Raw genomic sequence first — 23,544 nt, forward strand, 5'->3', positions numbered from 1 at the left:
TTTTGACTTCTCTTAGTTTTCATGATATGACATAATACTTCAAAATACATATTTTTATATTTTAAAATACACATTTTTAACACAAAAAGTGTTTATTACAATCCTTTGAGACTTACACTAGAAAGAAAAGTAGACAACACATCATATCATAACCACCTTAACCTTAAAAATGGTGTCTACTTGAAAGAAGACTAATCACCATGATAGCAGGAGAGGAATAAAATGATATTGTTATGGTACAATAAAGTTTTGTACATACTTACCTGGCAGATATATACTTAGCTATAGACTCCATCGTCCCCGACAGAAATTCAAATTTCGTGGCACACGCTTACAGGTAGGTCAGGTGATCTACGCCCTGCCGCTGGTGCAGGACTAGGAACCATTCCCGTTTTCTAATCAGATTTTCTCTCCCACCTGTCTCCTGAGGGGAGGCTGGGTGGGCACTATAATTGTATATATCTGCCAGGTAAGTATGTACAAAACTTTATTGTACCATAACAATATCATTTTTGTACATTCAACTTCCCTGTCAGATATATACTTAGCTGATTCACACCATTGGTGGAGGGTAAGAGACAGCTAACTACTGAAATAGACAGGTAAACAACATACGTTGTAGGTAATAAAAAAACCTTGGTTCCTACCTGATTAGGTGGAAGACTTCGTGGATTACTGCCCAGGATTCCGTGCTTCACCTCAAGAGCCTCAGCGAGGTACGTAGTGACCTCATGCTAAGAGTTCTTGTTGGTCTATCGATGGGGTCTTATCCGCTTACTCGATAGAACCGAAGGATTTTGTCAATGGGTGCTAATCCACTAACATGACAAATACCTTGCCTAATGGCAATAAAGGAGCACAACACCGATCCCGATCACCTGATCCTAACACCCGGGTTAGTACTACGATTGAAAGGAGATATCCCCGACCCCCTTCCAAGCAACCCTAAAAAACTCAACACCACAAATTAAAAACACAACTAACAGTTAAGGATCAGTATCAGCTCCCCTTCCCAGCACAGAATCCGCAGATACGTAACAGACCGAGAGAAAAACATTTCTCATATGTTACCTTGACGTCCTTAAGGTAATAGAGAGGCACAGAGTTGCATCTCCAGTAGTTGCCTCCAGGATGTCTTTCATAGACATGTTTCTATGAAAGGACAAGGATGTAGCAATGGCTCGCACCTCATGAGCCTTTACTCTGAGCAGCCTGAAGGAGTCATCTGGACATTGCTCATGAGCCTCTGATATCACATTTCTCACGAAGAAGGCTAACGCGTTCTTGGACATAGGTCTCTTCTTGGGTCCCTTACTGCACACCAGAGACTTTGCTGACAAACCCCTTGAGCTGTCCTTCTTACGAAGGTAAAACAAACTTTAAAGTGACCCTGACCTGGGCCCAAACCAAAAGGGGACCTTTCTATATCTCTCCCACCAGATTAGAAGCCCTTTTACCTCAAAGCTCCTGGGCCAGGGCTTGGAAGGGTTTTCGTTCTTAGCCAGAAACAATGTCTGGAAGAACATGCAGCTGAGTCTCCCCTAAAGCCCACGCGAGAGTCCAATGCATGGAGTTCGCTAGTTCTCTTTGCAGTAGCGAGGGACAAAAGGAAAATACATTTCCTCGTGATATCTCTAAACGAGGCAAGATGAGGTGGTTCAAATTTGTCCGAGGTTAGGAATTTTAGAACCACATCAAGATTCCAGCTAGGAGTACGAGGAGTTCTAGACTTGAAGTCTCGAACGACCTGATAAGATCATGTAGATCTTTGTTCTCCGCTATTTCTAGTCCCCTATTCCAAAAAACAGTGGATAACATACTCCTGTACCCCTTGATGGTGGATACAGCTAACTTCGATTCCTCTCTAAGGAAGAGAAGGAAATTGGCAATGATGGTCACAGAGGTATTGGAGGAGGACAGCTTCTTTGTCCTACACCATCTTCTAAAGACTTCCCACTTCGACTGGTAAACCTGCAGGGTTGAAGTCCTGCGGGCTCTAGCGATAGAGCTGGCAGCTTTTTGCGAAAAGCCTCTCGCTCTGGACGAGTCTTTTGATAGTCCGAAAGGCAGTCAGGGAGAGAGCAGGAGGTTGTTTGTGAAACCTCTCGAAGTGGGGTTGTTTGAGCAGATCTGTCCTGTACGGAAGAGATCTGGGGAAGTCCCACTGTCCATTCCAGTACCTCTGTGAACCAATCTTGAGCGGGCCAAAAGGGGGCGATGAGTGTTAATCTCGTTCCCTTTGACGCGACGAACTTTCTTAGCACTTCCCCCAGGAGTTTGAATGGGGGAAAGGCGTAGGCGTCTATGCCCGACCAATCTAGAAGAAGGGCATCGATCGCAATTGCTCTGGGATCTTCTACCAGTGAGCAGAAGTTGTCGATTCTTTTTGAGAGGAATGTGGCGAACAGGTCAATTTGAGGTCTTCCCCAAAGGACCAGAGACTTTGACAGACTTCCTGAGATTGAGGGTCCACTCTGTGTGAAGGACCTGGTTCTGTTCTGCCTGCTCAGTCTGTCTGCTCGAACGTTCTTCGTTCCTTGAATGAACCTCGTAAGGAGCAACAATGCCCGTTCCTCTGCCCAGATCAACAAGTTTCTTGCCAGTTTGTAGAGGGAGAAAGAGTGGGTCCCCCCTTGTTTTCGAATATAGGCCAGAGCCGTGGTGTTGTCCGAGTTGACTTGGACTACCATGCCTCTGACTTCTGATTCGAAGAACTTTAGGGCAAGGTGTATTGCCAAAAGTTCTTTTGAGTTTATGTGCCAGGACACCTGTTCCCTTGTCCAGGTGCCTGACACTTCCTTCGTTCCCAGAGTTGCTCACCATCCCGACTACGATGCGTCGGAGAACACATCGGAGGTAGTGGGTTCTGAATGGGCCAGTGACAAGCCTTCGTTCCTCGTCTGACAGTTGTCCTGTCTTCCACTTCCAAACTCTTTTCAGGAAGAATTGAAGGGGACGAAGGTGAAGCTTCCCTAGGGAAAAGAACTGCTCTAGTGACGAAAGGGTCCCCAGAAGGCTCAGCCATTCCCTCACCGAGCATTGTTCTTTCCCTAAGAAGGTTGAGACTTTTTGAAAGCCTCGTACAAGCCTTTCTTGTGAGGAAAAACCTCAAAAACCCCGAGAATCCATCTGAATCCCCAGATAGACCAGATTCTGGCTGGGGATCATCTGGGACTTCTCGAGGTTGATGAGCAATACTAGAGACCGTATGAGGTCTAGAGTAGATGCCAAGTCCTCCAAACACTGGCTTTTTGACTTGGCCCTGATGAGCCAATCGTCCAAGTAGAGGGATATACTGACTCCCTTCAGATGAAGCCAACGAGCTACGTTCCTCATCAGGGTTGTGAAAACTTGAGGAGCCATAGACAGGCCGAAGCACATAGCCCTGAATTGGAAGATCCTGCCCTTTCCTCGACGCAGGATGAATGGGTACGTGGAAATATGCGTCTTGTAGATCCAGAGACCATCCAATCTCCTGGACGTAGAGCCGAAAGAACCGAGGCGGTTGTTTCCATGGAGAATTTCGTTTTCTCTATGAATCGGTTCAGGGCGCTCACGTCCAGCACCGGTCTCCACCCCCCTGATGCCTTCGGAACCAGGAAAAGGCGATTGTAAAAGCCTAGGGAGTGGGGATCCTGTACTATTTCGATGGCCTCTTTGGTCCACATCTGATCCACTAGATCTAGGAGCGTTGCTCTCAGGGCAGGGTCCTTGTACCTCGCGGACAGTTCCCTCGGTATCGAAGTAAGGGGAGGACTGTCCCTGAAGGGGATTAGATATTCCCTTCCTCAGAATAGAGAGCGAACCAGGGGTCTGCTTCTCTCAAGGCCCAGGCTTCTGCGTACTCCAGGAGCCTGGCGCCTACCGGTGGTTGGAGGACTTGAAAATCATTAGCCTTTTTTTAAAAGGCCGGAAGGCTGATCTTCCTCGTTTCTCAGAGGCCTCTTCTTCTCGAGGTGGGGGACGAGTGGAAGGGTCCTCCTCGAAAGGGCAGCTGAGGTGCACGAGGTTGTTTCTTTACCAGCGGAACAGCAGGGCGGTTTTTCTTCTTGGCCGACGTGCCAGAAAGATCCTGAGTCGCCTTCTCAGTCAGCGAGTGAGAAATATCTCTCACTAACTGAGAAGGGAACAGCTGGTCGGACAATGGAGCGTAAAGAAGTGAAGATCTCTGGACAGGGGAGACGGCTTTAGCCAAGAAAGAACTGAGGACCGATCTCTTCTTGAGAATGCCAGTCCCAAAGAGGGAGGCAACCTCACTCGAGCCATCTTGGACTGCCTTAATCCACACAAGATATATACTGTGAAGAATCTCGGGGCTGAGAAAATCAGGGTCCTGGGTTTTCTTAGCCAAAACCCCAAGGGACCAGTCCAGGATGTTGAAAACTTCTAACACATGGAACAGTCCCTTGAGGAGATGGTCCAGCTCCGAAATCCCCCATAACGCTTTGGCAGAGGACAAGGTGTGTCTTCTCGAGGAGTCCACTGGACTCGAGAAGTCTGCTTCTGCAGATGAAGGGAGAAAAACAGTCCCATGTTCCTCCCCGTCTCGTACCAGATGCCTCTCCTCCCGGAAAGTCTGGAGGGGGGGCATGCGAAACAAGTCTTTCCTGCTTCTCTCTTCAAGGAAAGCCAGGATCCAAGAGACTGAAGGGCCTTCTTCATTGATATGGCCGGGCGCATCTTTAAGAAGGAAGAGGACTTAGAGGCCTTAGTGCTTGAGAAAAGCGACCGTGGAGAAGGAGGAGCTGCAGGAGTGAGTGAGTCCCGAACTCTTGAAGTAAGAGGGGAGCTAAGGTCTTGTAATCTGACAGACCCGTATCCACAGGGGGTTCTTCGTCAGACACATCCTCTAGATCTAGACCTTCTTTGGAGAGAGTAGAGCGCTCCGCTGAAGGAGAACGTTCGGTTCTAGAGGTGAAAACTTCCGCAGTAGTCCTCCGATCTTGCAGAGAGGGGCTTCGAGTCGGAGAAAAACTGTGCGCACGTTTAGTTCCAGGCGAAGAAGGCCGTACCTTGGCTGTCTCCTTACGTAAAGGAGGGGTTCTAAGAGAATCAAGAGTCTCTATGTCAACAGGGTTCTTGATATTAACCTCGAGCTTAGAAGGATCAGAGGTACCATCCTTCTGACGTTCGTGAGAAGGGCGACGTTCCGAAGTCGAAAAGTGTCTGCCTGGTGTCAAAATCCTGGAAGGAACTTCATGTCTGGTTGGCGCCTCGAGCCTGGTTGGCGCCTCACGCCTGGCTGGCGCCTCGCGGCTGGAAGGAGCTTCGCGCCTGGTAGAAGCCTCTGTTCTGGAAGGAGCCTTGCGTCTGGCTGGTGCATCGTGCCTGGAAGGCGAATAGCTCTTGGAAGGATCTACGATCCTGGAAGGCACCTGGCGCCAAGCTGGCGCCTCGCGCCTGGATGACGCCTCGCGCCTGGCTGGCGCATTACTCTTGCCTGGCGCATCTTGCAAAGATAAAGCCTCGTGTCCGGGAGTGGAAACGGGGCTGTGAGGAGACGAGCGGCTGGACAGAGGATCGAGTCCGGTGCGGGGCAGGCGCTTGGACCAATCCTCATGTCTCGCGGCCGCTTCGTGCTCGGAAGCAGAGGAGGGCTCGGTCGCTAAGCGTTCCCGAGCCTCTTGTTTCCGAGCAGAAGAGCACGAAGCAGAGATCGTAGGACCTCTTAAGAGAGCGAGCTGGTGAGGGGATCTTGGAGCAAGGGAACTCCATGCGATGAGAAGATCTCTTAATAGGAAGAGACATGTCTTTCCTATGCCGAGGATCCTTTGAAAGTGCCCCAACCAGTGAAGAGATCTGCTCCTGCAAGTTCAAGAGGATCCTGAGGTAGCTTCATCCCTTTTCCTTGTCAGAAGGAGGGGATGGCGGTCTGGAGGAAGTAGGGGCCTCCCATCCGAACGAGGGCGAAACCAGGGCTCTCTTGGCTCTCTTACTGTCCAGCATAGGACCTTCTGGGAAGCGCTCAGGACTAGAATCGAGCGTAGGCGCTTTCCAGCTCCTCTTCATAGGGCGAGACTGCTCGGAAGAGCTCCATCCGCGCCTGGGAGATGATGACTCGGAGGACGAGAAGCACTCACGAAGGACGCTTTTTCGGTAGCGATCCTTGGCAGTCTGAGACGCAACAGATCCTGCCGAGGGGACGCCTGATCGGTAGGGATCCTCCACAACCTCCTTAAGGCTTTTGACATTCCTTCTCCTCTGGACCTGGGAGCTTGGAGGAGGTCTAGGCCTGGGAGCGCTGCAGAGCCGATCAGTACGCCACCCCTCCACTGCACTGGGACACTAATATCACTGTCCACTGCACCTATTCACAGCACTGTGCTTACCTTCTAACGCTGCCATCTTAAGTTCCATACTCTTAAAGGCAGCTATGAGACCTGCTATTTCCGAAGATGAATCTGCAGGTTCTGTAAAGGGAGAAGGGGCTGATACTGAGGGAGAGGGTGTAACTACTACATTAGGGATAGGAGCTACCATGTTGGAAACCGACTCGTTTGAGCGAGACCTACTTAAGCTTCTGGAGGAATCTTTCCTGACTCTATCCCTCTCTAACTTCCTTAAGTAGGAAGTTAGAGACTTCCACTCCTCTACACTCAAATTCTCGCATCTTTACAGGTGTTAGAAATAGAACATTCATCTTTCTTACACTTTCTTAAACATAGAGAGTGAGGGGTCAACCGAAGCTTTCGGCAACCTCACATTACAGCCCTCATTCACACAAGTTCTTATTACATAAGGAGAATCAGATATCTTAAAGAAATAATCAAAACCAAGATCAAGAAACAGTCCACTATAGCGTATGTCAAACCAACAATCCAATACGTCACCAAATAAGACAGTCAAGCAGATCAATGGCGATGAAAATCGAAATTCCGTTCAAGAGGAACCAAAACAACGTTGTTTTGATGGTACGGCGACAGAGAAAATCTGATTAGAAAACGGGAATGGTTCCTAGTCCTGCCACCCAGCAGCAGGGCGGTAGATCACCTGACCTACCTGTACGTGTGGCGCGAAATTTGAATTTCTGTCGGGACGACGGAGTCTATAGCTAAGTATATATCTGACAGGGAAGTTGAATGTACAAAACAATATTTTTAAATGTAACCTGCAACATCTGACATAAATTTATATCAGGCTTGCAGAGCAATTTATCTTGATAAACTAAAAAGAGTAGGGAACATAATTACCTGCTGCAATTGACTGCTACTATATACCAAAAAATGAAAAGTAAAACTAGTTTGAAGGTTTAACAATATAACTTTTAGACAGAGGTGGAAAAATTGGCCATTCTCATCAATGTTTCATTTATATGTGTACAAATGTGTACCTAACTCACCCTCAAAGGAGGAGAATCATAACATACTTGATAGTAGACACTGAGCTCATCTGAGCACCATACGAGTTGAAAAACCCAGACTTACTTAGTTTCTTTAAACCTTTAGCTTTTAAAGTCAAAATCATGAGAAATGAAGAACGTTGTAAGATATATATACAGTGCTTGAAGTTTATGAGGTAAAGATTGTTCTGTGTTTAGCTTTGCTACAAGGAGGATAATGCTCCTCTTAAATCTGAGGGCATCTCAGAAGATAAAAGTCCATTAGGATAAAGGACAAGATGTTCTAGTCACAGGATGAGACAAGTTCTTGCCATAACATCCTGGGTGATAACTGGCCTGGGATTCCATTTCTAGGAAATACCAGACCATTCAGCCAAGTAGAGAGCTCTCTATTCCTCCTCAATGCCATGGGGCACTTTAAACTTTAGGCTCTAAGAGAAAGGGTTAGCAGCAGGCTGTAGTTGTCTTCAGGAGTTCTAATTGAAGAGACCAGCTCTTGCTAAAACAACATACAGTATTTGCCAGCAAACCAGACGCACTTTTATTTTTGAACATTGAAAAACTGTCCTGCATCTAATGTGGCTGTATCACCGATGGGAGACCGAGGCCATAGGCTATGCTAGCCTAGCCTACAGTGCACATACTGGGTAGGTATAAAAATTGTTGCTAATAATAAAACAGTGAAAAACAAACCAAATTATTACAGAAAATTCTGTTACTAATATTAAAAACAGGCTGAATTATCAGTCTGTTATTACAACCTTACAAAAAATTGCTATGATATGTTGGCAGTTTAGCCTAGCCAAATGAAAATTGCTTACAGTACATATGTTAGCAGTTAGCCTATAGTAATGGAAATATATCACTCACTGTACCTCCTTCCCAACCATGCATAACCCATCCTGATATTTCTTATTTTGTAAAAGGACTGTTTTAACTTGACGGAACATTTAATTATTCTCTAAATTAAAAAAATCCATTTGTAACGAGTGGATGTGAACAAAATTGTAGCGCCACCCTGGTGGCCTGTCAAGGTGACACATAACCACCAAATTATAGATATTCAATTTTTTTCTTCCTCTTCCACTTTGGTTTTGCTTTTTTTTTTCTTTTTTTAATAACAAAGAATTTTTAACTTCAATAAGTTAGTTTTTTTAGGTTTGCTTTCTCTTTTGTTTCCACTGGTTACTTTCCATGGAGAGATCGCCAAGGCAAAGTTGTTGCTCCATAAGGGAAGATGATGATACTGTAAACAAAATAATACAGGTGACCTGATAGGAGGCAAGAATTAGAGTACGGTATCCCATAAAGTAACTTATTTATGGTAAACTTCAAATAGAGTCTAAACCCATGGCTGAAAAACAAAAAAGGCACTGTTATAACATCAAATTTAAACTTGGTGTCATTGCATCTGCAGAAAACCTTTATGATGCTTTTGTTTTATTTCTTTCTTTTTTGCTATGTTATAGTAGCCTGTGCTGTTTGCTGAAATATTTTTTTTGTCAGAATGCATGCGGTTTACTAATATCCAATTAAATGTTTTTCTTTGTCTGCATGTACTTCATCTATAGCAATTCATCACCTTTATTGTACCTGCTGACTGTTTTGTATACTTGTTAATAAATGTATGCGGACATACAAAAACATTGTTTTCCCACAAAATATCTTTTGAACAGAAATTCTGTTCTCCTCAGAACTAGTGAGTGGTCAGAGCAAAAGCTGGCATCATAGCAAAGTTTGTTTTTGCCGGGCTCTTTTTTTGAGCTAGGAAAGCAGGGTGCCAGACTAGGTATGAGCTCGGGTGAAGTTTGGCGCCCCTAGAAGACACGGATGTCCGTAAACTTAAGGATCCTTGGACTAACTTCCTAGGGAAGACAAGTAAATTATCTTCTGTATTCTTTGCTTGGGTTCAGAATTTTAAAAGAAAATAAGTTAGGTATGCCAACAAACTAGGTCTCTGTGCTTATACGTGAGTTAAGCATAGTTCGATACCTCATAACGGTGTGACTGCAAAAGGGACGCAGATGTCTCGCAGAGGAGATGTAGGACCCGAGAAACTAGATTCTGAAAGTTGATCCCCAGGTCTGGAAGAAGACAAGAGAAGATTCCTTTACATGGCTTGTAAAGGTCTCTCTAATATGTAAGGAAAGACCTCCTGAATGAAACTCCTCCATACAGTCTGGAGTCTGTCTGTTGCAAATAAAATCACAGACTCACCACACTGTTTGCTTACAAGGACTTGAGTCCATTTCAAGTTCGCTTTCTGTTTACAGTAATACACAGCAGTTCCATCAGCTCCTACAAGGAGGCAGGAAGCTGGAGATAACCAGAAGATATTTTTGGAACTAAAAGCATAGGATAATATATATGAACACTGGAATTTCTGAGGCCCATTTAGCTGCATGGCATTAATCCCAATGATGATTACAAGATACAATTTTGAGTAAAGTTCAATATTGGACTTTACTCAAAATCTGCCCTCTATCAAATTATGATATAGACAATTAGACTTGATGGCCATGAAAACCTGACATGAGTTGTGTTTCAAGACTATTCCATGGTTATTGTTCATCATCATCATATCTGGTATCTTGGTTCTTTACTTTGCTTCATTTTTATAACTGTGACTGTTATCAAATTTAAGAATGGACATGGCTACATGTATAATATCTGATATCAGTACTAAACATCACCAGCTAAATATGATGAGTAACCATTCAAACCTGAGAGCTCCTTCTTATATAGGTAGGATACCAGCAGTGTTTGGCTTATAATAACAAATAATAGTTGGTGTTTGCCCATACTTTTAAAGCAAATACTGAACTAGGATGAGATTATAAACAGTGCTTGATTATACACTCCACCAAAGATTCTAAATGAACCACAGTGCTTGATTATACACTCCACCAAAGATTCTAAATGAACCACAAAACTAGTGAATTATATATTCTGTCAGTAGATGTAGGGACACGAAGAAGATAAGTCTCTTCAAATAAAAAAGGATGTATAAATCAGCTTATACGTTAAAATAAGTGCTATCAATTTGCTGACCAATTTAGGCAAAGCACTTCCTACAAACTAAAATATGAAAAACTTCAATATGAACTAACTCTTTCTTTCCATTTTGCAGTAACTGCTTTGCAAGCTGTCTATCCTTCTCAAGATTGGTTTCGGAACGCTTCTGATACTGTCGAATCCTGTCTCTTGTTGTTTTTAGTTGCTGGAAAAAAATACAAATCATTAATCGTCAAATGTCAATGGTTTGTCAATAAGTGTTATAATTATTAAGCCACAGTATAATTGGATGAGCCTTTCCAATGACGTATATAATAATAGAGTAGTGTAGTAATAATTAAAACTTATAGATCTTTGGTTTAATATTTTGTAATGGAGCACACTCTGTCCTGCAGGATCTTAACTGCAAAAAGAAAGAAGAATGACTGACAGCAGTTGCGACAAAGGAGGAAGAAGTAGAACAAAACCATAAAAATTACCTTAATATTAAGTTTATTATCATAAATTCTTATACATATTTACAAAGTAAGTCTAGGTTTTGGAAGACAGAAACGTAACGCAAATGACCAATACAATAACTAACAATCAAATTACATAGTTCCACATACCTACTTTACTTTAAATTCCCAATAACGATTCTTAATAAATAAATTACAAAATAAATATGTAATGTCAAACAGCAGCACCACACAAATAACATATCAATCATTACATAAACACTCAGATCCATACTTGCTCATCAACCATAATTAGAAGAGCCACTTGTTCCATAAATACAATACATAATAATTAACCTTAAAAAGAGCCCATACACGTTGCTCCATACCTAAATAATAATAATGTTACAGCATACCAGTAAGAACCATACACTTGTTCATACAAAAAAATATTGATGATGATGCCACAAAAACAGTAAGAGTCACAATCATAGATCCTCGAGGCTGACCATTGAACAACACAATGTCCGATGCAACAGCTTCATAACTGCCATGGAAGAATACCTCTTCTCAACAGGGGACTATGGCTTACCCACCACCTCGACCTCGGGAACTGGATTGAGTCCTCCACAGCACTTGACCACTACTGCACCAAAATCCATCACCGGCAATCAGGTGATCCTCCAAAACTGCTGCTGCTGTGGTGTTCTCGACAGAACATTGTTGAGAACCTGCTGATCTGCTTTCTAAAGCCTGACTAACTGTGTCACGGTTAATGTGACAGACAAAAACTCAGAAACAACAGTATTCCCGGGTAAGGAGGCAACTATCCAATGAGAAACAAACAATTGTTTTCCTCAAACAACCAATCATCCTCACAATTTTCATACTGTGTCATTACACAAATACTGAATCTCAAAATTATATACAATACAAAACCTAAAATGAAGTACTGGGTATGAACTTGCAAGGAAACCTTTAACCATAAAGATTGAAATAAATGTCTGAGATGGATATACCAATGATATACAGTGAACCCCCGTATTTGCAGGGGATGCATACCAGACGCCCCCACAAATAGCTACAATCTGTGAAGACTTAGAACCCCTTCTAAAAATGCTTATAAGTGCCATCTTGAAAGTTCAAATGACAAATGTATGTATACTTAAAGTATCAAATATACCTTAAATTATCATTCTGTTATTGTATTATCTTTGAAATGATACATTATATTCACTTCAAAGTCATCTTAAACATTTTACCATTAGAGAGGGATATTTTATTATTTAATGTTATATTTAATCATATTAAACGTAATAATTTTAATATTTGAAAATTAGTAAATCATATTTTGATCATAAAAAATTTATTTAGTCATGAAAATAACATCAGAGTGGTTGAATGATCATTCTGGTGTTTTATCCATATGTAGTAATAGATGGGACAAGAGAATAATAAGCAAGGTATTTACTGAAAAAGTATGGTTACTTTTTTGAAAGGGTTCATTCTAGAAGTTCATGGACAGTGGAAAAAAGGTGATAGGCAATTTTAGCTCTTGTACAATTTTATATCACCTATGAGAACTGTTTTGTTTTTCATATTAGCTAATAATTACCTATCATTTTTGATTAATTATTAAAACTTAATAACAAATTCTACTATGAAAGTACCTGTATGTTTTCTGAACCCTCTAAGTTTCACAACAATTTATTCAGTTTACCAATGGCTTCCTTATGTGTTTGATGAACACTGATGGAGACCTACAGCCCATAAGATGTAAAATGATGGAGATCATATAGCCTATTAAGGTGTTAAATGACTATCTTCGTATCTTGAAATGTGGTAAGTAATCCCTTCCACTGACAAGGACATCTCTACAAAAGGGAGCTGATGTAAATCAAAGGGTCATGCAGTCTTAGCTAGGGTACCCCTTAACTGTGGTAGGCATTTCAGAGGAAATACAACCTAACCAGACCTACCTTTACCTAGCCTTACCTCGGACATTGTGCCCTTTCTTAGCCAGGGAGGGCTTCACCTCCCCTGACATTCTCCAGTAAGCTGTGATCCCTTCATCAGCATACCACCCCGAGTCAGTTATGAAGATTTGGCATGGGACAAGAGGACACGTGGATGGGAACAGGGCGGGGGACAGTGAGGACACAAGCCCTGGCCACTTATGGATATAGCACCATATAGATATTGCTAGGTGAGGGAGCATGATTGTTTGCTTTATGCCTTTTCAGCACTCCGGTCAGGTTAGGTGGGGTTATAGGGAGGAGGTGAAGCCTCCCCTGGCCAGGTAAGACCAGCTCCCGGTAGATCTATATTACTATTCCGCGGCAGCCTAGACTATGGCAGTGTGGTTTTTCTATGCAGTTTTACCTCCTGAACAGGAATTTTAAGTAATATTTATTGGGATGACTGTAATTAACCCCCATGGGCTCGTACTAAATACGGCGAAATACATTTGCGCCCCAGTTCCTGGTGGCTTTCGTATTCGCGGGGACGAACAATGCAGAATGCTTATACAGAAAATACCCAGCTCCCTACATTACAAGAGAGTAGGGTTAGGTTGCATCCTTGTTACATTTCAATATTTTATAAATTTGGGTGAGTGTTCTTTTAATACAAATGAACTAGGTTAGGTATGTCTTTTCCAAATGAATATGCTATAATGTGATTAAAGCATTTCCTGCCTTTCTCACTAGTGCGCTGCATTCGTTCCTTAAACTGTACTAAAGAAACAAAAATGGGGGGTGGGGGGGGGGGGGGGGGGGGTGGGGGGGGGGGGGGGGGGATTGCATAGGCATAATAGCCAGGTATCTAAATGGTCAGATATGCACAAAACGTAATGAAACACTGGAAAAAACAGAAGGTAATTCTAAGGAAGGAGTTCTGCATGGAGATATTATTTAATAATGAAATTTTTTTACTGAAAAATATAGATAAGGGTGTAGGTACATGAGGCAGTGCTCCAGTATATATTTATCAAATTATCTCACTGAAAACTTTATCAAAATAATGTGAGACGTTTCCTATCTTTTGTACCAGCCCCTTGGGGATTAATGTAAGAACACACAGTACAAAAGATGGTAAACTTCTCACTTTATTTTGGTAAATTTTTCAAGTTAGGTATCTCACCTGTACTGCATCATACACACCCTTATCCATAGGGTAAACAACCGCAGACAACGCGCTGGCCAGGCCTTATTCACTCGATATTTAATTGGTGAAACAAGAATACAATTACAACCATTCAAATGATTGAAGTTTCGTCAACATAAAGTGATATATGAAAGCCCCATACGAATAAATAAGGATGTGAGCTCTTCACAAAATATGTTTTCAAGGCAGTTTTGAAATCCAATATGGCGGCAATCGCGTGACTGGCCGTTCTAACCACAGACAATCCACCATCTTTCCCAGCCTTCCCAGCACTCATTTGAACAATGTTAGCGTATATATGTAATGTTTATTGATCTTACTCAAGATTGCAGTTGTAATCAGCACAATAAAACAACATTTTGTTTGTTTGCCTGTATTACTGAAAGTATGAAACTTTTTATTCCCAGGGTCATGGTTTGAACTGAATTCACTTTTACCTTGTAATCGGTGGTTTTATCCTCACTGCCATCACAACTGAAACTCCACAGTGCTTATTTGATTGTAATTATACACATTTTGGTCTTAATTCACTCCAAATTGCACTTGAACCACGTTGCTGTTCCTGGTTCCTAAGCACTCACTCCGCAAGCACAGTTACGAGCAGCAGACGACTACATGTTTATGAGGTGCAAAGCTTTATTCCCTTAATTGTTTACTTTACTCATTATTTAGTTTAACTTTACTTCAAAATGTTTATTTAATTCATGTCTATTATCCCTTTTTTGTAACAAAATTAACCCCGAAAAAATACAGATATTTCTGAAGTACGAGCAGACGACAGCAAAAAGACTCATCGTTGCCAATCTAGTTTCCATGAATTCTAGTTGTCATAGTAATGCAGTAGGTGATGATAAAATTGCTGTAATAGGGTGAATAACCGTAGGGTCCAGAGTCGACCATGTTCGATCAGCGTGTACAATCCCAAAAAAAGTACATTATAACGCGTCCTGACATCGGAGATGGGCATCAGTCGCGACTTGTTGTTGGTGAGAAACGGAGCTAAAGACCTCTACTCTCCATTCGAAGTAAGTATTTTCTCCAAAGTTAGAAATTAAGGCCAAATTTTACGATTTAAACAGAGGGTAGTGAAAACGGTCTCAAACGTACTGCAAATCTCACCAAAACGCGTTCAACATTTTTACTTACAACTCGAAGTATTTGAGAAAGATTGACGCCATCTGATGTTACGGAGCGCTTGTGTCAATAAACTAACCATTTCCTGTGATAAATCCGCACACCACTTGTGCCCACAGATGCTGGGGCACTTTTATCACAACAAACGGAAAACTTTTCCTCACCGAGTAAACAACTGTTTTGTAGAAGACGACGACGAAACGTGCACTTCGATAATTTTTTAAAAAATAAAATTAAAACATCAATATTTTACATATTTATGATGTAACATCAATATGTTTGAACCCATTTATTCATGTTATTTGAAAATGTCGTATTGAAAAAGTAACCCGATTCTGACTCAAATTTAAGTAATTATGGTTTTGGAATAGAACGTTCTTTTCAAGTCTGTATTATGACGTCACGACATCTTGACTTTCGTACCTATTGTAAATAATTGTTTTACTCAACTTTCTTGCAGAACAGTTTACCAGTTATTCATGCAGATTATCAGCTCTTCATGTAATTGGTATAATCGTAATGCGCATATATATCTTTATTTACTTTTTGGATATATGAAGATGTTTTACTGCCGGATTATCGCCGTAGTGTGACGCAATCGATTTCGGTCGATGCGCCTCTGTTTTCGCACCATAAGAAATTATGGGGCCGAATTTGCAATGACCAAAAAGTCGTTACAAGTGGAAAGTTAGCACTGAGGGGGCATATGTTTTGATTGAGAAAAAATATAAATTTATTCAATAGCTAGCTTGTAAAAAATACTTGATTACCAAAAACTTGATTGACAACTAGCAGCATACCCACTATGGTTTCAGAGACAGTGCAGCACGTTTTTGGGCAATACCTATTTCTGTAACGAACACTCGTATCAGAACGAGATTTTGCTATAGTGCATTACACCCAATGCCGTAATTTATAAGGCGTGAATCACTAAACGTAAAGAATAACGATACCTGTCCTTGTACCAAGAGACAAAAACTCCATTATGCAGAAATGGATACGAACAGCGTATAAAGCTCCACCTACCCTCTCCCCCCCCCCCCCCACCCCCCCCCCCCCCCCCCCCCCCCCCCTCCACCGCTACCCCACTTTCCTTCTTTGTTCCTTCGCCTTCCTTTCTCTCTCTCTCTCTCTCTCTGTTGCCATTCGGTATGTGTTGACCCTCCAAACTGGGTATAAGACTACACACAAAACGTTGAAATTGGTGAAATTAGGCTATATATTGGAAGTATATATACATAAATATTAAAGCAATTTTATCATTATTGCATTATTATGACAACTAGAATTCATGGAAACAGTTTATAATAATGAAACAGCGGATGTGTGAAGCCTCCACTAATGTGGCAACGATGATTTTGCCATTCTTAGTGTTACGGACCCTGAGATCTCAGAGACAGTGTTACGGCCTCTGAGGGAGGCCTGCTTCAGGTTCGATATGAAATAAAAAAAAAAACTTATCAACACAAACAGTTGAAACTGGGGATATGAATAAAGAAAGAAACACTAACACAACAAAGGTTTATTTACAAGCTTACTAACAAAGGTAAATGCAGAATGGTATCTCCTATTTACATAAACAGATAGAATCTTACACTGCATGAACTGGGGGAACAGTGCGGCAATTCAAATACTTGCTGCTCGATTTGGCGGTTCAATGCTCTGGCTTCATAAATGTAGATCGGCGATTGCGGACATCCTCTTGACTCCGTATTGCAGAAACTAACCTTCTTGTAAGGCAGGAATTCCCCAACACCTGTAACAGGTCCTTTTCTTCTCTGAAGTCTGCTCGACGTCGAGATAACACGGTAGACCACACCTGAAGACGACTAGACCAATATCCAACCAACCCTCGAGCAACTCTTCTTTTGATTGATCCTTCGTCGGTTCCTTTTTCTCGTATCTCACGGAAGATCTCTGCTGCTGCTGATCTCTCACTGATAATCTGATCTGTGGCTCTCTGTGACTAACTGGTGATCTCTCTTTTACGATCTCTCTCTCTCTTACGATCACTGCTCTCCAAAGTTCGTTCGTCGTATTTATACAGCACTCTGGGGGCGGAGCCTACGGCGAACGTCACCGACTCCAGGGATTTCTAGAACTTCTTAGATGAATCTAGACGAGGTATTGCATCAGAAATCGCGGCGTTTCTCACATAACGACGAGATCCACAACACTTCTGCCGATTCTAGAAGAGTCGCGAGCATAGACGCCTCCAACAGTGGCGCGAAAGCCTCCTTGCTGCCGAACTTCTCGAAAATGCGTTCTCCTTTCCTTTATCTTTCTTTGCTATGAAGCAATTACCATCACACTTAGCATGCAAACATTAAAGGTTACATTTATTTCTGGCATACGGTTATTAAAGAAATTCAAAATACTAATATAGACTGAAATCAATGAGAAGTGCTAACAAAAACAAAAAAGCAAAAAAAAAAAAAATAAAAATTATATAATTCAATTATCCGTAGTCATTCCTCTATGCACTTATCCGTAGTCGTTCCTCTATGGTTTTCGGCAGCCAGATGTATGAAAACGTTAGAAAATGATATTGTTATAATACAATAAAGTTTCATACATACTTACCTGGCAGATATATACATAGCTAAGACTCCGTCGTCCCCGACAGAAATTCAAATTTCGCGCCACTCGCTACAGGTAGGTCAGGTGATCTACCGGCCTGCCCTGGGCGGCAGGACTAGGAACCATTCCCGTTTTCTACTCATATATTTTCTCTTCCACCTGTCTCCTTGCGGGGAGGCTGGGTGGGCCCTAATCTTATATATCTGCCCAGGTAAGTATGTATGAAACTTTATTGTATTTTATAACAATATCATTTTCATACAATCAACTTACCTGTCAGATATATACAATAGCTGATTGGGCACCCTTCGGTGGAGGGTAAGAGACAAGCTACTACTGGAATAGACAGGTAAACAACATCTGTTGTAGGTATAAATTAAAAACCTTGGTTCCTACCTGATAGGTGGTAGACTTCGTGGGTGTTTTCCCCGTGTGCATCACCTCAAGAAACTTTAGCGAGATATGTGATCTATGGCCAAGAATTCTTGTGGGTCTGCCGAAGGGGTCTTATCACTTACTCGGCAGAGCCTGAAAGGACTTTGTCAATGGGTGCTGATCCACTTACATGACAACACACCTTATTAAGGAGCACACAACCAATCCCGACCACCTGATCCTAACCACCATGTTAGTATTAAAAATTGCTCCGAGTTATCCCCAACTCTTCGCAACAACCGTAACTCAAACCACAATGCACAAGCACACAATAATTTCAAAAAAAAATTTTTATCTATTACAAGATATCACAAGAGTTCCTTACTGAACTGAAGTGACTGGCCGCTTGTGCGGCAACTGCACTTGTTCAGCAGAAAGTCTAGAACATATCTATTAGACTTAAGTAGTAAAAAAAAAAACAAAAAAAATTTTAAGGATTGTTTGTAAGCTCCTGTACCCAGGATTGTGGCCCGCAGACACAAAAAGGAACCTAATGAAAAACATTTTTCATAGGTCACACGCACGTCCTTCAATAGTGAGCCGCAAACACAGAATTACATCTCCAATATGTCGCTTCCAAGATATTCTTCAGCGACATATTTCTCTGAAAAGAGAGAGACGTCGCCACTGCTCTCACTTCATGAGCTCTTACTCTCAGGAGTTTAAAGAATCATCCGTGCAAGCCTTATGAGAGTCCATAATTACGTTCCTGACAAAAAAGGCTAAGGCATTCTTAGACATAGGTCTTGATGGATCCTTCACTGAGCACCAAAGGCCTTGTCTAGAACCTCCCAACTGTTCCTTTTTCTTTAAGTAAAACTTAATGCCCTTACTGGGCAAAGAGACCTCTCCGGTTCCCTGCCGACGAGACCCGATAATCCTTTTACTTCGAAGTTTCTCGGCCAGGGGTTCGAAGGATTTTCATTCTTCGCCAAGAATAATTCCTTGAAGGAACAGATGGCTGAATCTATATTGAACCCGACTTTGTCACTAAGGGCGTGCAGTTCGCTAACCCTTTTTGCAGTCGCCAGTGACAATAGGAATAAAACATTTTCTCGTTATATCACGAAACGAGGCCAAATGTAGGGGTTCAAATCTCTCTGAAGCCAAGAACTTCGCACTACGTCTAGATTCCAGTTAGGGGGAGAAGTAATTCTAGACTTCTTGGTCTCAAACGACCTAATCAGATCATGCAGATCCTTATTGTTTCCCAAATATAGGCCTCTATTCCTAAAGCCACGCCGGTAGCAATACTTCTATAGAGCCCTTTATCGTGGCTACGGAGAGCGTGCAATTCTTCTCTCAGAAATACAGAAAATCAGCTATTTCTGTTACAGAGGTACTGGAGAGGACAACTTCTTTGACTTACACCACCTTCTAAAAACTTCCCACTTGGATTGGTAAACCCGGATAGTGGAAGTTCTCCGGGCTCTAGCGATCGAGCTTGCTGCTTACTAGAAAAGCCTCTCGCTCTGACAAGTCTTTCGATAGTCGAAAGGCAGTCAGAGCGAGGAGCGGGGAGGTTTTGATGAAACCTCGTCGAAGTGTGGCTGTCTGAGAAGATCCCTCCTTTGTGGAAGGGATCTTGGGAAGTCTACTATCCACTCCAGTACCTCTGGAAACCATTCTTGAGCTGGCCAAAAGGGGGCTATCAGGGTCATTCTTGTCCCCTTTGAAGTCACAAACTTCCTGAGTACTTGCCCCAGAATCTTGAATGGGGGAAATGCGTAAACGTCTACCTGAGACCAATCTAGTAGGAAGGCGTCTACTGCTAGAGCTCTGGGATCTTCTACTACTGAACAGAAGACTTCAGTCTCTCAGAGGACGTGGCAAAGAGGTCGACATGAGGAGTTCCCCAAAGAGACCAGAGCTGGAGGCAAACTTCTGAGTGGAGGGTCCACTCGGTATGAAGGACCTGGTTCCTCCTGCTCAGCCTGTCCGCTCGTAGATCCTTGCTCCCTGAACGAACCTCGTCAAGAGAGAGATGTTCCTTTGGGATGTCCACAACAGCAGTTCTCTTGTGAGTTCGTAAAGGGCATACGAGTGAGTACCTCCTTGCTTCCGAATGTATGCCAGAGCGGTTGTATTGTCCGCATTCACTTGTACTATTTTGTTGCATACTAACGGTTCGAAGCTCTTTAGAGCTAGGTGTACAGCTAGCAGTTCTTTGCAGTTTATGTGCCAGGACACTTGAAGAGCATTCCAAGTGCCTGACACTTCTCTCTTTCCCAAAAGTTGCTCCCCAACTTTTCCTTTTTCCGACGCGTCGGAAAACAATACAAGGTTTGGGCTCTGTATTTCCAGGGAAGTACCCTTGTTTTCCCTCAGTGGGAGTAACCACCATTCTAGATGTCGTTTTATCAGATCTGGAATGGGAAAAATGTCCGAGAGGAGTCCTGTCTTCATGTTCCACGAACTTCTGAGGAAGAACTGAAGAGGACGGAGATGAAGTCTTCCTAGATGAAAGAACTGTTCGAGCGAGGAAAGGGTCCCTAACAGGCTCAACCATTCCCTCGCCGAAGTCCGTTCCTTCCTTAGGAAGAGAGAGACTTTTTCTAAACCTCTCGCTAGTCTCTCTTGAGAAGGAAATACTCGAAAACCCCGAGAATCCATCCGAATCCCCAGATAGACCAAGTTCTGGCTGGGGATCAGTTGGGACTTCTCGAGGTTCACGAGTAATCCTAAAGTCTTTATTAGGTTTAGTGTCACAGTCAGGTCCTCCAAACACTGTTCCTCTGACTTTGCTCTGATAAGCCAGTCGTCTAGGTATAGAGATATACTGATTCCTTTCAGATGAAGCCATCTCGCCACATTTTTCAAAAGGTTCGTGAAAACCTGAGGCGCCGTCGACAGGCCGAAGCACAAGGCTCTGAATTGGAAGATCCTTCCCCCCGTCATGAAACGAGGTACTTCTTCGACGAAGGATGGATCGGGACGTGAAAATAGGCGTCCTGGAGATCCAGAGACACCATCTAATCCCCTTAGGCGAAGAAGAGCCGCCATGGACTGAAGCAGAGGTTTCCTGGAGAACTTCTGTTTTTGAACAAACTTGTTCAGAGCGCTGACATCCAGAACTGGTCTCCAGCCCCCCGAGGCTTTCGCAACCAAGAAAAGACGATTGAAATAAAACCCCGGGGAGTTTTGATCCAGCACAAGTTCTATAGCTCTCTTGTCCCACATCTGATCCACCATTTGTTGAAGAGTATCTTTCAACACAGGGTCCTTGTAATTGGCGGACAATTCCCTCGGAGTTGACGTCAGGGGAGGATTGTCCAGGAAAGGAATGAGATATCCCTTCTGAAGAACCGACATCGACCAAGGGTCTGTGTCGATGCGAGTCCAGGCTTCCGCAAATCCCCGGAGCCTGGCACCTACTGGTGTTTGGAGGAGCGCCACTTCACTTTCCCCTTTTAAAGGGGCGGAACGAGGCTCGACCTCTCTTCTCGGTCGTTTTCCTTTTAGCGGTAACTCTAGTGGGAGGGCCCACCTCGAAAGGGCCGAACATGAGTAGACGCCACTTTCTTTTCTCCCACCATCACTGGTCTCTTCTTCCTGGACGATTGCAGGAGAAGATCCTGAGTCGCTTTCTCCGCCTCAGAGATCGGGAAATATCCTTCACCAACTGTGACGGGAACAGAAAAATCAGACCTAGGGCGAATAACAAGCTGCTCTTTGTGAATGTGATACTGCTTTCGTCAAGAAAGCGCTAAACACAGATCTCTTCTTCAAGAGACCTGCTCCAAATAAGGAAGAAACTTCCCTGAGCCGTCTTGCACCGCCTTGTCAATACATGACCAAAATTGCCAGGAGTACATCCGGTTCTAGCCCTTCAGGGGCATGAGCCTTCTTGGACAATCACCCCAATAAAGGGACCAATCTAGGAAGTTAAAGACTTCTAGAATGTGAAAAAGTCCCTTGAGGAGATGATCCAACTCTGAAAGACCCCAAGTAATCTTAGCCGTGTGAAGGCTATGTCTCCTGGATGCGTCTACCAGACTGGAAAAGTCAGCTTCAGCTGAAGCTGGGAGAGTGAGACCCATATTCTCCCCAGTCTGGTACCAAATCCCTCTCTCTTGCCCGTAAGTCTAGAGGGGGAGGCATGCAAAAGACTGTCCTTACTAGCTTTCTTAGTTAGCATCCAGTTATCCAGCGATTGCAGAGCTCTCTTCATAGAAATCGTCGGTCTCATCTTCAAGAAAGCCGACGATTTCGGAGTCTTCGAGCATGAAAACAGTGAACGAGGCGAAGGAGGAGCGGCAGGGATCAATGCATCTCCGTATTCTTGGAGAAGGAGAGCTGTCAAAACTTTGTAGTTCGAAACAGTCCTTCTTTACCGTGAGACTCGTCCTCTGATTCCTCTTCCATAATCGGATCAGTAGGAGAGGCCACTTCCCGTTCCGGGTCTTCCTGTCCAACAACTCTCTCTACTGGGGACAAAACCTAATAGGAGAGGGGCTAAGAGAGTGTAAAGAGCTCTATGCTTGACTGGCTCTTCGTACTTGGCTGGCTCCTCGCGCTTGCTGGCTCCTCGCGCCTGGCTGGCGCCTCGCGCTTGGCTGGCGTCTCGCGCCTGGCTGACTCCTCGCGCTTTGGCTGGCGCCTCGCGCCTGGCAGGATCCTCGCGCTTGGCTGGCGTCTCGCGCCTGACTGACTCTTCGCGCTTGGCTGGCGCCTCGCGCCTCTCAAAAGTCTCGCGCCTGACTGACGCCTCGTGCCTTGTTGAAGTCTCGCGTCTTCCTGATGTCACATCCTTGTGTGACAGATGCTTGTCTGGAGCCTCACGCTTGGCTGAATGCTCACCTGCTGTTGTTACCTCGCGCTCGGCTGAAGCTGCTGATCTGGCGACGTATCCCCTCTGGGAGAATTCCTCCGTCGTATGCGTTTCCGCTTGTCTGACTCTCCCAATCTAGAGACGCTCTCGTCTGTAATGCGTTTCCTCGCTTGTCTGACTCTCTAATCTTAGAGGACGCTTCTCGTCTGTAGGACGCCTCGCGCTTAGCTGGCGCGACGCGCTTGCCTGGCGAATCAAAATCTTCCCACGAGTCTCTATCTGAGTTCTCAAAAGACTCACGTCTCACAGGAGCCTCACTCCTGGTGGGAGAAGGAAGACGAGTCTTCTTGACCGGCAGTCTGACGTCTTTCTTTCGAGAAGGATCCTTCGAAAGGACTCCTACTAAGGCGGAAAGCTGTTCCTGCACCGCCAAAATGATCCTCTTGGACGCTTCTCCTGCGTCTTCTTGAACTGGAGAGGGAGACCTCGAAGGCGTGTTGCCCCCATCATGGGACGGCAAAACCCTTCTTCGCCTTCTTGATAGAAGGGGTGCGCTTCTTCCGAAAAGCGTTCTGGGCTTGAATCCAAACAGGATCTCTCCAGTGCCTTTTCAGGGCCTGGACAAGTCGAATCCTTCCACCCTCGTTTAGGAGAGGGAGAAGCGGACG

The 23,544-nt window shown here is 43.7% G+C and overlaps 1 protein-coding gene across 1 annotated transcript in view; it reads right to left on the minus strand.

Moving 5' to 3' along the window:
* LOC135204070 (charged multivesicular body protein 6-A-like) overlaps positions 1-23,544 on the minus strand; it is a 71,501-nt gene that overhangs the window by 37,487 nt on the left and 10,470 nt on the right. Inside the window, exon 2 of the mRNA XM_064234052.1 lies at positions 10,450-10,559. Within this exon, the coding sequence (XP_064090122.1) occupies positions 10,450-10,559 (110 nt within the window). The remainder of the gene's footprint in view (positions 1-10,449; positions 10,560-23,544) is intronic.

The sequence above is a fragment of the Macrobrachium nipponense genome, chromosome 44, assembly GCF_015104395.2.
Source record: "Macrobrachium nipponense isolate FS-2020 chromosome 44, ASM1510439v2, whole genome shotgun sequence".
In the NCBI taxonomy this organism is placed as follows: domain Eukaryota; kingdom Metazoa; phylum Arthropoda; class Malacostraca; order Decapoda; family Palaemonidae; genus Macrobrachium; species Macrobrachium nipponense.